This window comes from Notolabrus celidotus, chromosome 23 (assembly GCF_009762535.1).
Source record: "Notolabrus celidotus isolate fNotCel1 chromosome 23, fNotCel1.pri, whole genome shotgun sequence".
NCBI classification, from domain to species: domain Eukaryota; kingdom Metazoa; phylum Chordata; class Actinopteri; order Labriformes; family Labridae; genus Notolabrus; species Notolabrus celidotus.
Genome location: NC_048294.1, coordinates 8,385,068 through 8,397,411, shown reverse-complemented (window position 1 = coordinate 8,397,411; position 12,344 = coordinate 8,385,068). Strand labels below are relative to the sequence as shown.

The following is a 12,344-nucleotide window of genomic DNA, read 5'->3' as shown; positions in this document are numbered from 1 at the left end:
GAAGGTGATCTGATGGACGTTTTCTTACCTCCCCTATCTCAGGTGGAAGAAGCGGTACACCAGCTTTGTCCCAGGAGAGCAGAGCAGGGTTTAAAGATGCTTCTCTGCATGGGAACCACCAGCACCAAGACAACGATGAAGTGAGTCTCCAGTGGGTTATTTTAGAGCTTTTATTTGATACATAAAGCAGCAGCAACAAAAACAGTGTACCTGATCTGCTGGGATTTATTTACTTGTCCTTTTATTCAGATAAATACTAATGTGTCTTTATTTTTCCTTGTTATTGTCTACCACCCACTCTACCTCGGTAATCCCTGCAAGCAAAGAAAAACACTGCGTACAGCAACAACCCACTAAAGTCCTGAAATTTAAATAGCTGCTATCAAAAGGATTAGGCTTCTGTTTCCCTGATGCACATAGAAATCTATCTGGATTGTGTGAAACGGGTTGCCGTCGGCAGTATTGCAGCATGCTGACAAGCGATAGCTCCCTGATGAGTCGTAAAGTAAAAAAAAAAAAACAGCCTGATACGTCTTACAGGAAGACAGAGCAGAACAATAAAGGGAGGATGGATAGAGAAAGGGTGTAGAAAGGTGAAGAAGAGGAGAGATAGAAAGAGGTGCAAGACTCAACAGTATTGCTACAATCAGCAGCAAACACAACAATCCATTTTCTCACTTCCCCCCTCGTCACTCTCTCAACACTCTCCTGCACCCAGCGCTGGGCGACGGGCCACGGCCTGCCTCCGTTTTCTATCTATATCCTGTAGCACAGCACCCTGGGGGGGTTCATGACTTTGTCAGCAGGAAAAAAAACGGGTTGTGTTTACAAGGAAATGAGGAAGACTCTCCTCTGGGAGCTGAGTCACAGGAATTCCTCCATACTGAGCCCTCTGCTGACAAGGATACAGAATTGTGTGCCTGCAGAAGCTCACAGTAATGCACATGCAGGATCTCTGGGCTTCTGCTTAAACAGAGAAGGGGAGTCACGGGTCTGAATAATGGAGATGTTTTGAAGATGATGACAAGGTCACAGGGAGGTGAAGGTGTACTTTTGGGAGATGGTAATCAAATATCTGTCCGTCTTGTTTTTCACCAACTCACCTTTTTTTCCTCATCCTCCCATTTCTCCAGTGGCTTCTGCAGCATTTGAAAGTTATTTTTTGGGGCATTTTTGCCTTTTATTAGAAAGGAGAGCTGAAGAGAGACAGGGAATGTGGGGAGTAGAGAGAGGGGGAAGACATGCAGCAAATGGCGGTGGCTGGGAGGCGAACCAGCGACTGCTGGGACGAGGACAGTAGCCTCTGTACTTCAATCAATCAATCAGACTTTATTTTTAAAGTGCTTTTCATCATTTCATTGTAACACAAAGTGCCGATCATAAAAATAAATTGTAATAGAATAATCCCAACCCCAGCACTGACCCTATGCCCACCCCACATCCTAAGGTTAAGAACATATGTGCAATAATAATAATAATAATACTAATAATAATAAAGTTTATTTATAAAGCACTGATCAAAACAGACCTTACATAGTGCTTTACATCATAAGAACCCACAATAAAAAACAAAACTAAGCATGGCAGGGAGAGAGATATAAAGCTAGCAAGACAATTTAAGAGGAATAGCTGAATAAAAGAGAAACTCCTAAAAGCAATTAAAACAATAAAACATTAAAAATCAGTAAAACAAATAAAAACAATGAGTGAATAAAAGAAAACCAATTAATAAAAGTAGCTCAAAAATAAATGTAGCATCTTGGATAAAACAATATTGCAAGAAGGTCTTTCGCTAAAAATGTGTTTTCAGCTGTGATTTAAAAGAAGATACTGATGCAGCTAATAATAATAATAATAATAATAATAATAATAATAATAATAAAATAAATGAAAAAAAAAAGTTTCTGAACAAACTGAGGAAATGCTGTCATGATATCTTAATGAGGAAACATTGGAGGTAAAATAAGATGTTAAAACTCAACACAGGAAATTAAACTCACCAAAATAAAATAAATTAATACGATAATAAAACACTAAAATATTAAACCATTTAAAGAAACTAAGATGCTATACTTAAAAAAGTGACTAAAATTTGAACCAGATAATAAATTAATTAATAAAAAAAAAAAAAAGTTCAAGTCTTCTTTATTGTCAAAAACTGTAGTATAAACCAGACATACAGAGGATTTGATATTACGTTTCTCTCTCAGACCCGAGCAACGACAACAACAGATAAACACAGGAACTAGCTAGAACAAGATGAGCTAAAATTAAAAAGAGTAAGCTAATAAAAATAACAAGATACAGTTTAAAAAAGTGCAAAAACTTTGCTATCGTGCAATTTAAAATCAAAGTGAGTGTGTGTGTTTCAGTCCTGAGGATGACAGACCTCAGCGTTGATAAATAAAGTCAGGTGAAATCAAACTAAAACTAAAAAGGTAGGTCTTAAATAAAAAAGGTTGAAAGGTGGGTCACATGTTTAAACTGCGAGGCCAAAGGCGCTCCTTCTACAGCATTTTAAAATTCAAGCTCGGGTTCATTTTGGTCATTTTAAACCTTTCATTCAATCAAATTAAACCATATTCATAATTTATTTGCCCCTCTATCACTTGCATCTCTCAACAGGTGAAATATTACATTGCATGCACAAAAAACAGGACACAAATATTTGTTTAAACTTGTAAATTCATACAGAAGTCCTACACATTTGAAGTTTAAACCCTTTTTCTTCACGTATGTAGAGAGTGTCAAATATTCATCTTCATTGTCGTTTTTGTTTCCGTCATGAAATATAAATGAGTACGAACAAGCGTGAGTGGCACTACTTCAGGCAGGGCTGCTAGACAAACATCGCCTTGACTGTCTGTATTTGTGTCTGCTACACAGCGCCCAGGGCTAAATGTGTGTCCTCTCCTCACGTCTTCCTTTTCTTCTCTTTTTTTGCTGCTTATTTGGCTCAGCTTTCACTGCCTCTTTCACAAATGTTGTATCATCCAGCTAGACGCACAGCATGAATGGGAATGATTAAATAAACCCTGTATTTGTCGTTGTGTTAAATCTTATTATGCGCTTCCAGAAATTCTAACTTCAATCTGCTGACTTCTCTAAACTGATCTGCTGTCATATATCGATTCTTGTTGTAACAAAACTAACACAGACAGCCAGAGTCTGTTTTCTAGTGCCTTCTGATGTTGCAGGATGAGTCTCTCTAAATCTATTTTTGCCTCTCCTGTTCCCCTCTATTTCCTCTGTCCCTGTCTGTTCACCTTTTTTTTTGGTGTGCAGACTGCTAATGGAGGTATCAGAGGGAGTTGCTCAAGCGTGGTAGTGGCCCCAGCAAGCACTTTCCCCCCTGGACAAAAGTCCTCCTCAGTGCAGGACTTGGATTTATCTATTCTAAAATCCAGCAAAAAACAGGCAGACAGCAACCAGCCTGATTTCAGAGCTCAAGCTCCCCTGATTCGCTTCATTCCCTTGAAGCGAAAGCATGAGGTACTTCTTCAAGAAGATGTTCACCCACCTCCTAAAATCTACCTACCAAGGCGTACTCCAAAGTGGGAGCCACCCTGTTCCTCACAAGAAAAGGCTGGCAATAAAAATGGACGAGGAAACAAACTCAAAACACCAATCCCTGAAGTCTCAGCTCCATCCACTCAACCTCAGAATAAACATAAATCTGTGAAAGTGCATAAAAACCTGTGTGCCCTGAAGCAAAGTCCACAAAGTGAGCAGCTGAAGGCTGTAGAAAGCTTTGACACAGCTGCTCCTGCAACCTGCAAACCACCCAAGTACAAGCGGGCCAAATGTGATCCGGATCAGGGAAAGAACTGGTTAAAAGCATCACATACAGGAGCAAGTGGAGGTGAGCTACACAGCCAACCCACAGCTGGCTGTCTGACTGCTTCCCTGACATCTGACCCCAGAGTGAAGAATTCTGGGAGGATGGACTCAGAGGAGAAGGTGCAGGTGCTCACAGAGGCTGGAAAGGCTAAAGTGCTGGTGTTAACCTTGGTGTACCGAGATGGAACGACTCAGTTAGACCCGGTACAGGTGAGTAGAGGTGGGTGACAAATGTGGAGCTTTCACATGGTATTAAACAGAAGTTGTTTTATGTGACTGTTGAAAATATGAGACTCACAATGATATATGCCTCTAGAAACAATGACCAACTTGTAGCCAGTGCTTAGCTATAAACAACTTCCAGCCAAGGCTAACTTTTACGTGGGCTGCATCGTTAACAGTCTAATTAGCAACATGAGAAGCGACTGTGTGTTCAGGCATAAAGCAAAGCATATTCAACTAGGGTTGCAAAGGGGTGGGAAATTTCTGGTAAATTTCCCTGGGAAGTTAAGCTGGGGATTTTGGAAATACTCAAAATTGGAAACTTTCCATGGGAATTAATGGGAATGAACTGTGAATGAACTGAGGGTAATTTAATGGAAAGGTATCATATCCAAGCATATATATTTTGTTTTGTTATAAGCAGACATCCATCCAAAATAATACAATTAAAACAGATTTATTTATACGTAGAACTTTATCAAGTGTTAAATATTTTATTGAACAATCAATTCTTTCAATGAAGAACAAAAACATGAATGTTGAAATAAATATTACTCATCCCCCCGACCCAACCCATTCAAAAATTAACAAAAATGCAATTCCAACAAAGTACCACTCAAAATGTTAAATGAAAAGAGCCCCTCTCCCTCCAAAAAAGTGTGCTATGTGCATGTGATTGAGGAATAGCATATATATCCAACTGTACTTGCATGAAATCTGGTTGTTTTAGTCAGGATTATGCTGAAATATATTTTCCCCAACTATATTTAATTCCCTATTCAGAGCCAACCTTCAATTTAGTAAATTCCTGGTTTATTCCCATGGAAAGTTTCCAACTTTGAAAATTCCCAGAATTTTGCAACCCTATATTCAACCCCATAGATGTGTCTGCAAAATAAGCAGTGCCATTTCTTGGTTCACAGAGTAGTGTTTCTGGTAGGTCTCAATTTCACTGTAAATAGTAAGTGAGACAGTATAAAGTAAGTCAAACAGAAGCTTCACTCTGGCTAACTTTGGCCATATGGACCTGAAAAAACCCCAACTTTCCTGTGGTTTACTTGCAGATGACATGACTTAGATTTGTCATGATGGTCCAAGTTTGTACCAAGTAAATATGGGACGTTGGGAGGTCCACCCTCGTGAGAAGATAGAAAGTTTTCTGATGTATTCAAGGGAGTTGTGAAATCTCAACGCTGATTGGTTTTTGTGACAGGGTTGAGCAGATTTGCCACTCAAGTTGAAATTTCTTCAACTGCACTTGAATAAAGATATCTGATTAAAGAGAATTAACTGTTGCGCTCCTCCTGCTTTTGCTCTCCATACGTACTGTTTTTCCTGCATAAAGCCTGCTGATATGTGGTTGGTCAATACTACTTGGACTACAAACACGCTAAAAACAGTAACCAGAACTCTCTCTTATTCCAAAGTCTGGTTCCACAAGTACAAGTTCTGAACTGTTATGTAGGTTCTATCAGAAATTAGTTCTGTATTTATTTTGAAACATTGGACATATCCCAGTTCTTACGGGGTTAACATAGAACAGTTTCACTCATTGGTTTTTGCTTCATCAACGTTTTACTTACACTGATTTCCCGCTTTGGTCCTTCATACAGAAACTCACTCCACCAGTCTGTGGCCTCCTCGTACTAATGAAGAACAATCTGGACTGCAGCACACAAGAGGACTCGCTCGGGCCAAAAGACAGTCTGGTCTATTTAAAACTGGAGCACACACCTGCATGGGCCCAGCAGCACACACACCTGAGCCAAGAGCGCTTCACTAGGTCTGTTTGTGCGCAGGTGCAAGTGTTTGTATTAGAGTGCACATAATCTCAGTGTCTAATGCTTACTGAGCGTAAAGAGGAGTACTAATGTGTATGTGTGTGTTCCACAGAGATGTGCTGCTACAGGTGCTGTCAGGACTTCAACTGGTGGTGTGCTATAAAGCTAAGGATCTGCTGCGTACAGCTCTGCAGGTTTATAGAAGAGACCTCAGCTGGAAACAAGGCAGGGTGCACATTAATGAATACATATAAATGCGAAGAGATTGAGGCATGTAAATCTGGTTCCAACTGTTCTACTTCAGAACCATTATTTCTACTATCACCATCAGCTTTGATCAAGAAGCCTTTGCTGAAGTGGTGCTCCACTAAAATGAATCTTCAAGTATCAAACACTTGAGCCAAACAGGTGGCCGTCAGAATTTTGTACTTTCTTTTAATATTTCTGTCTTCTGCTAAGTATTTTTAACAAGATCACCTGAATTACACACAGTTGGTGTGGAAATACTTAACAAAAAGAATGAACAATATAAAGGATGACTTGAATAAAGCTGTAAAAGGATTTAGTTAAAGACAGGATTCACAAAAGAAAAAAAACTCTTAAACACCAACAGATTCTTGTTAAATCACATATTTGCATGTTTCATAGGTGTGCTGTAATCTTCTAAATGTTCTGTTTTTTTCTCTGCAGTAGCAGGATGTCACATCCAGGACCCTCAGGTGTCAGGGTGGCTACTGGATCCTGCAAACCCCTCCTCTTGCTACCAGGAGCTTCTGAATAAACATAGCAAAAGACCCTGTGCAATACCGGCCCTGGGTACCAAGAAGGTTAGTGAAGTCAAGGTTTGTTCTTCTAATAGAGAATACCCTGTTAGGATGTTGGGGTCATCTACACAGCAAACTCCTGTACTTTGTCAGAACGGTGGACGAAGGAAATCAAAACTTTATTAAACCCAGTATCTTTATGTCTTTGTTAAAAGATTGCAGTTCGGATTTATATTCAGATACCTGATCTTAAGTCATACTGAACATAAGCACCTGTTCCTTGGTAACTAGAATTCTTCCTCTACCCTGAACACCAGAAATAAGTCCATTTCATCTTGAAAAAGCAGCTCGCTTCCAGTTCATTATACTCCTCCTCTCCTGTTCCACTTTCTCTCATTGTGCAATAATCCAATGTCTTCATATATTTAAATATATTTCTGTTGTGAAGCTAGACGCCTTTTTCTACTGTGCAATAAAAGTTATTTACTATGCATCTACTTTTGCACAGTGTAATATACATTTACCTTACAGTGCAATACACATTATCTGTCACACATTATACTTTTCATACAGTGCAATATACATTAACTGCTAGTTTACTTGTTACATTGTAATATAGTTTATACAGTGCAGTACATATTATCTATCATAGTTTTGAATTTTGTACAGTGCAATATTATTTTAATCTTTTTACAGTGCAGTATATCTTATCTACCATAGGTCTACATTTTTTACAGTGCAATATATATTATCTAATAGTTTTTAATTCTTTACAGTGCAACATTATTTCATTTTTCATACAATATAATATATATTATCAACCATAAGTTTTAATTTTTGACAGTCTAATTTCAATATAATTATTTTACAGTGCTGTATATATTATCTAACATAGGTCTACATTTTTTACAGTGCAATATATTTGTGTAATAGGTATTTATCAAGCGGCAAACTCCGGTCTCAAACGATGAAGCCAATGCGGAAGTGATATAAACTGCAATACATCGAAAATCCGCTTGAGGCTGGCTGCAGAAACACCGGAAACCACATAGATATGAATGGGAAAAAGACGATCTTTGCAGCATTAATAAACATGTTTACAGCCTGGTTCAAAAAACGGCTTGGCCCTACAACGCTAATCTCTCTAATGGCATACACTGTACGGGGGGTGAATTTTTTTCTAACGTGACGGTTAAGAAGATATTAAGATTATGAGTTTTGCCCAAATAAGGACATGACTGACGTGACTCCCGGTCGGGAACACACAGCCATTGGCTAAGAGACTCACACTACGTCACACTCTGCCTAGTTGAGTTCCGCATTACCAATATGGCTGCCGCCGTCGATTTGCTTCAAAACAGCTCTCAGGAACAGATGGGTGACGTCACGGATACTACGTCCATATTTTATACAGTCTATGGTATTTATACTGTGCATTTACCTTTTTTACTGCACAGTATACATTTATACTATGCAATAATACAGCATTGTCTACCATACCCTATTCTTTTTTTTTTACAGTGCAAAACACTTTATTATTGTGCAGGCTGCATTAACTACAATACATAATATTTTCTCAATAGCAGTGTACGATTTCTTTTTCAGCAATTTTCCATTACCCATAGTGGATTATGCTTTTTTTATTTTACAGTGCAGTATGGGATGTTGTTTTAGATGCTTGAATGTCATGCACTCAAGGTGAAGCATGTTTATGTACTTTCTTTGGTATTTATAAAGCCTTCTATTTTTATTCCTATTCTCCCTGCTGTTCTCTCTCTCTTCTCTATTTGTCCGGCTATCTCGCTCGCTCAGGTTTCTCAGGTCATCTCAGGTCTCTGTTTGCTTCACTGGCTGAACACGGAGCTTTGCTCTAAACTGCAGGTTAGGTTGTGTCCACTCCACACACATGCATGAAAGTACACGTGTGTGTGTGTATGTGCTTTACATAAACATACCTGACTGTCTCTGTATGTGTAGAGCTGGGGGCTGTGGGGGCTGTACTCGGGCATGGAGCTGAAAATGATCTCTGTTCTGGCAGGTGAGGACCACTGTGCTGTTTGTGTAATAGATAGTGGTACCATACTTTAAAGCACTACATACTGGTACCCTTTTCTTATCCTGATGCAGTCCCCTGACTGCCACACACGTACACTTCGATCCAGGTTTTCTCTCACGTCATGTAAATCAATAAACTCTTGTTTCGTTTTAGCCATGGAGAGCCATCGCATCCATGTGGACAAAGAAGCTCTTAAGAGAACCTCAGACCTGCTGGGGGTAAGACAAAGTATCACACACTGAATATCTTTCAGGGCTAGTATATTCTCAAAGTTTCTTGTTAATGTTATAAATAAGTAGAGCAGAACAGTAGAGTTAAAAAAAAGTTGTTTTTCATATGGCTTCTGGCAGAGGAGGTACTTATCTCTCACAGCCAGGAGTTATCAACATTCGCCTCATGCTTAATGTTAATTTCCCACAAGAGCACAACAATGGTACACGAGCAGTGTACACAACCATCTGCTGTATGTGTTTAAAGATAGAAAGGGAAGTCATTTAATTTAGCATCATTATAATACTTTGTTTTTAGGGGGATTACTGCAGCAGTGAAGATGGGATGAATCGCAAACTTACTTATTTTATTCTAATTCATGTTTATAGTTGTAGAGATTTTGATTTGTGAGCTCTTTTTTTTCCATGATGTGCAGTTTATAAATCATATAAACAGAAAATTGGACGCTCACTTATATACTTCATTCCCACATAACAGCCTCTTTGTGTTTATATCAAACAAAAGGAAAGGGAACGCTCCCTTGGATACTCTGTTTCAGCCGGGCGAGATGTTCAGGGTCAGCTCAGATTTGCACCGCATCACTCTTAGCTGATTGCGTTTTTTAGTTCGGCTGTGAAGCCACAGTGCGGTCGACAGCTCCTCTATTAAAACAAATGGGAGCAAAACAGTAGGAGGATGTGAGAAACCTCCCTCAAGAGCCCGAGGAAGGAAAGGAAAAATTACTCCTTTTTCTTCTTCTGGGGAGGATTAGTGATGAGGTGGGTGGACTTCCTCTGGGGACTTTGCCTGCTTGCATGCAGATAAAAAACAATTCTTGAGAGACGCTACAAGACAAACATACAGATGTTATGGACACAAATGCACAAAACTATACTCATGTTCTTCACCAGTCATGGAGCCACGCACACAGTCACACAAACCCAGTTACAAGTCTTGCAGGCGCCGGTAGGGGTGTTGTTGTGGAGCCGTTTGGAGCGGTATCTCGCTGTGTTACTATAAATAGGAAGGAGAGTCTGTCTTTTCCCTTCAAGAGGCTATGCTGCAGGAAAGAGAATCACTGTCTGCCTCAGCACACACACACACACACACACACACACACACACACACACACACACACACACACACACACACACACACACACACACACACACACACTCTGAGGCACTGAACTTTCTGCAGGCTGCTGCAGAGTTATGTGTGCGCGCTTGTCTTTTTGGAATATGCGCCTGTGTGAGTGCATCCATGCACGCGTGTCCCCACTCTGTCGTGTCGGATTCCTTTTTATCCGAGCCGTCAAGTTCACCTGTCTGAACACCAAACACAGAATCCCTCCTGTCTGTCAACCTGCATCCTAAAAACAAACTCTCTCTCTCTTTTTTGTCTTATAGCAGCATTTGTAAAAACTCTGCAGGACAAACGACAAGTCTGTGTTCGTTAGACGTCGCTTTTCTGATCGGATTAGATCGGCATCCTTCGTAAACATCCTTTGAACCGAGATCAAACTGAACGTGCACATTTTGAGGTGATGCAATCAGAAATGATGCCCTACAATTTTCTGCCATACCCGCTGTTTGTGAGTGTCTGTGTCTGTCTGTGTGTGTGTGTGTGTGTGTGTGTGTGTGTGTGTGTGTCTGTGTGTGTGTGTGTGTGTGTGTGAAAACACAGCACTAAGGGGCTAGCATCCAATATTGATGAGACAGTCTGGAGGCTGCTCTGGGCGAAGAGAGGGATAGAGAGAGAGGAAAGTACATATTTTGGAGTTTTAGAACATGTCTGCCAGCTCCATTTCCTCCTCTTTTCCTCTCCTTTTATATCTCTTTTCTCACACTGTTTTTTGGTGCAAATGCTACTGCAACTGCTGCTTTGTATCTCGTCAAAACATCTTTGTAAAGACAACCTTTCAGTTGAATCAAAAGATTCATCATGGTAAAACCTGAGGACAATTTTCCTCCTCTTTGGTCACTTCTGTCTAGATTTGCAAATTACAATTAGGTCATGGAGTGGCAAGGAAAACATCCTTTTAACAGGCAGAAACCTCGAGAAGAACCAAACTCATGTTAGACAGCCATCTGCCTCAACTGTGTTGGGGTTGGAAAGATGGGTAGAGGGAGATGCAGGAGGAGATAGTCGCTGGAGTCTGGCACGTCCACAGCAACAGCGATTAGGGTTTCAAAATTCCCAGAATTTTCAAATTTGGAAACTTTCCATGGGAATTAGCAGGAATTTATTGAATTACACCAGGAATTTACTAAATTGAAGGTTGGCTCTTAATAGGTAAATTAAATATAGTTGGTGAAAATATATTTTAGCATAATCCTGACTAAAACAACCAGATTTCATGCAAGTACAGTTGAATATCTATGCTATTCTTCAATCACATGCACATAGCACACTGCTTACTGCAGGGCTATTGAGACCACGCCCCCTACATGCACTGTGCATTCCTCCATCACATGCACACATGATTTCTAGAATCCTGGACCACACTTTTGAGCCCAGAGCCCAGGACTATTGAAGCCATACATTTGAGCCTGTGGACTGCACAAGTGAATTAAGTTTTGATGATATTATGTGGTAATATATATAACAAATTTGATGTATGGTACTAATGTTGAACTTACAAATATCACATATAAATGTATTCATACAGTAGATAGCTAGCTGATAAGTTAGATGCCAAATAAACTGTAGCTAGCATAGCCTCATAGATGGTAAATTAATTTAATTCCCATAAATTCCCATAAATTCCAATGGAAAGTTTCCAAAATTCCACAGCTTAACTTCCCATGGAAATTTACCGGAAATTTTCCACCCCTTTGCAACCCTAACAGCAATACAGAGGAACCTACGGGACAAGGGAGCTCAGGGACTCCCGGAAATATTAATGGTTATTAACTTTAACAGGACAGGAGGACTTAAAGTAAGTGACTGGCAGGCAGAGAGAAGAGAGAGGGAAAGACAGGATCCCAGTGTGTCAGTTCCCCCCGGCAGTCTAAGCCTATAGCAGCATAACTAAGAGCTGTTCCAAGCCTGAGCCAGCTCTAACTATAAGCTTTATCAAAAAGGAAAGTTTTAAACCTGCTCTTAAAAGTAGAGAGGATGTCTGCCTCCTGGACCCTGACTGGTAGATGATAAAAAACAACTCATCAGTGACGCCATTTTTTCTCTCTTGTCAGCTTGATCCGGCTGCGCTTGTTTTTCTTCTCTGCAAGCAAGCACACACCTTCTGTCACCTGCTGTGGCGGAAGGTGTATGCTTGTTAATAAATAAATGAAAGCAACTTTCTTTGGTTGCATTTATCGAATAACATTGTATCATCCTAATAAAGAATAATATAAAAACGTCCTTTTATCTGAGTCATAATTTATCAGTGTGCACCCCAACTTCAAACCCTGTAACAATCATTTTTTCTTGTCTCCCCTACATTTCCCATCTGTCATTCCTCTCCTC

At 39.9% G+C, this 12,344-nt stretch overlaps 1 protein-coding gene across 9 annotated transcripts in view; it reads left to right on the top strand.

Moving 5' to 3' along the window:
• poln (polymerase (DNA directed) nu) overlaps positions 1-12,344 on the top strand; it is a 93,965-nt gene that overhangs the window by 12,525 nt on the left and 69,096 nt on the right. For 8 of the 9 annotated variants that reach the window (XM_034676245.1, XM_034676251.1, XM_034676246.1 and 5 more), the window contains exons 6-13: positions 43-140; positions 3,286-4,050; positions 5,676-5,845; positions 5,956-6,068; positions 6,534-6,670; positions 8,420-8,488; positions 8,585-8,645; positions 8,817-8,881. In XM_034676245.1, coding sequence (XP_034532136.1) covers positions 43-140; positions 3,286-4,050; positions 5,676-5,845; positions 5,956-6,068; positions 6,534-6,670; positions 8,420-8,488; positions 8,585-8,645; positions 8,817-8,881 — 1,478 coding nt within the window. Of the gene's footprint in view, positions 1-42; positions 141-3,285; positions 4,061-5,675; positions 5,846-5,955; positions 6,069-6,533; positions 6,671-8,419; positions 8,489-8,584; positions 8,646-8,816; positions 8,882-12,344 lie in introns of those variants that run through there. The other variant, XM_034676255.1, reaches the window with a different exon arrangement.